This window comes from Penaeus chinensis, chromosome 30, assembly GCF_019202785.1.
Source record: "Penaeus chinensis breed Huanghai No. 1 chromosome 30, ASM1920278v2, whole genome shotgun sequence".
In the NCBI taxonomy this organism is placed as follows: domain Eukaryota; kingdom Metazoa; phylum Arthropoda; class Malacostraca; order Decapoda; family Penaeidae; genus Penaeus; species Penaeus chinensis.
Window position 1 is genome coordinate 10,350,044 of NC_061848.1, and position 2,500 is coordinate 10,352,543.

General features: G+C 36.0%; 2 protein-coding genes across 14 annotated transcripts in view; both read right to left on the reverse strand.

Annotated features, from left to right (window-relative positions):
* The window catches only part of LOC125041440 (zinc finger protein 282-like), a 58,176-nt gene that overhangs the window by 34,115 nt on the left and 21,561 nt on the right, over window positions 1–2,500 (reverse strand). The window contains exon 6 of one of the 13 annotated variants that reach the window (XM_047636408.1): window positions 1,136–2,057. The exons of the other annotated variants lie outside the window; for them this stretch is intronic. Within the exon in view, the coding sequence (XP_047492364.1) occupies window positions 1,719–2,057 (339 nt within the window). The 3' untranslated portion in view covers window positions 1,136–1,718. Of the gene's footprint in view, window positions 1–1,135; window positions 2,058–2,500 lie in introns of those variants that run through there. 13 annotated transcript variants of the gene reach the window in all.
* The window catches only part of LOC125041442 (chorion transcription factor Cf2-like), a 21,632-nt gene that overhangs the window by 17,597 nt on the left and 1,535 nt on the right, over window positions 1–2,500 (reverse strand). The window lies entirely within an intron of this gene.

The following is a 2,500-nucleotide window of genomic DNA, read 5'->3' on the forward strand; positions in this document are numbered from 1 at the left end:
TTCTTTTTTGCTAAGTTTTAAATAAGTAGGCAAATGACACAAAACAAGACCCTTCTATCTTTTTTCAGATAATCTTTCAGATGTTAGTAATATAAACCTTAATTTCTATATCACTTTTGGTTATGAGATTCACAGCAGAGAGAAGAGAGAAAAATCTTTATTCGTAAAAAATATTGCAGAGACTAGTGGGATATTTTACAGAGGTAAATATATGGCATAACAGATTATAGTGTTCAGTGTTTTTTCCATATTATGCATCTTGTTATTCGAGGTCAAATTTCCATGTAACAGTATTATAATATTCTTTAATATTAAACATTTAATGCAAAACTACAATTTCAGCCAATCTATAGTATTCTTGCTTAAAAAAGAAAGAAAGAAAGAAAGAGAAAGAGAGAGAGAGAGAGAGAGAGAGAGAGAGAGAGAGAGAGAGAGAGAGAGAGAGAGAGAGAGAGAGAGAGAGAGAGAGAGAGAGAGAGAGAGAAAGGAGAGGAGAGGAGAGGAGAGGAGAGGAGAGGAGAGGAGAGAAGAGAGAGAGAAATCCATTGACAACAGGAAATGTTATAACACGCCAAGGAGAACTTTGACACCAGGTGACATTTTATCATGTCCCAAGACTCAGTGGACAGGATGGTACCTCGGGAACCTGGTTATGAGATGGACAACATTCCAAGACAAGGAGCAGTGCATACTAATGCACTCTTACTTTGTTTTAAAAAAATTGAAAATTTACCTATCATGAATGGGTTGCAAACTCATAAGTATCAATGAAAATCAAACTGAAGTCTGATTTTTCTCTTAGCAGAACATACATTTTTCTCTAGAAACTGGAGAGAGAGAGAGAGAGAGAGAGAGAGAGAGAGAGAGAGAGAGAGAGAGAGAGAGAGAGAGAGAGAGAGAGAGAGAGAGAAAGAGAGAGAGAAAGTTTGTGTGTGTGTGTGTGTGTGTGTGTGTGTGTGTGTGTGTGTGTGTGTGTGTGTGTGTGTGTGTGTGTGTGTGTGTGTGTGTGTTTGAAATACTAACTGAAAGCTTTTAAAATAGTCACATGTCATTATGAAGCAAAAATCTGGTATGTGTTTCTTAAAAAAAAAATAATAATAATAAAATAAGAAAAAGATAAAGCATACAATATCCATTATAAGCATAGTACTTTAATTTCCTTGTTACCAAGGTTCATCAACTCTTACAGACAGACAGGCACACAGACAGAAAAAAAAAAAATGCTTAATACAGTAATTACTATGTGCAAATATGTAAAAATATCTTGTTAAAATTTTCAACTTGCTACAATCTGCAATCTATTCTCTTCACATATTGTGTACTCCCATCACATAAGTGTGCACACATCAATCTGTACTCTTAGTTGTAAACAACAGGAATGTTCTTCACATTCCCTTCGGAGGCACATCTAGGCTGGCTTCAAAATAAATTTATAACATTATTTAGAATTTTTTTATGATGTTCAAAGACTACAGGTGATTATTGCCCTTGAAAAAATAAGCAGGATTTGAGTAATGCTCTAGGTCTGTCTCCCCTTTCCCAGATACTGTACCTAGCCCTATTACGAACACATGCTAAAACATATTATAAAACAAATATAAAACAAATTTAACCGTTGCATGAGTTCCTCTCAGAATGCATATACAAAAAGGATACTATTACATTTCTTCATCTAATGATACAAGGTACCTCATTCACAACTAGAAGGGCTCACTGACCTACATCTGAGGAACATTATGAACACGAATATGCCTTTTTAAGTGATATTTTGTAACTGTGGAATATTTACAGTATGGACAATTAAAAGGCTTTTCCCCAGTATGAATTGTGATATGAGCTTGTAGTGTTCCTTTCTGAGTGAATCTTTGCAGACACACTGAGCATTCAAAGGGTTTCTCCCCTGTGTGTGTGCGCAAATGCCTCTTTAGGCCTGTACTATAGTTAGTGGAATAGTCGCAAAAGGAACACTGATGCAGTTTTCTTCCTGGGACGTGGCTCATCCAAACTCTAGCAGCCTCAATGTTCTCTCTCCTCACACCTTCAACGCTGTATCCTACCTGTAGGGGATGCCCATCTCATATAAACAAAGATGTACTTCATACTTTTGTAAACAAATCCCACAGGAAAATTGTTTATGTAGCAAACTCTGTACATGTGTGTGTGTGTGTGTGTGTGTGTGTGTGTGTGTGTGTGTGTGTGTGTGTGTGTGTGTGTGTGTGTGTGTGTGTTTGTGTGTGTGTTTGTGTGTGTGTTTGTGTGTGTGTATGCATGTGCATGTGCATGTGCGTGACTATGTCTGCCTACATATAAGTATGTGCAAGTGTGTGAGCATTTATATGTACAAAATCCTATAAATGTCTACATTAGTAAATGATAATCTGTGGTTTTCCTTTGTTTTTCTATGTAAGGATCATTTTACAGTGTTACTTCTGTCTTTAAAATTTCAAAACAAACATAGAAAAAAAACATATTTTCATGTAGATAGCACGAACTATACAAT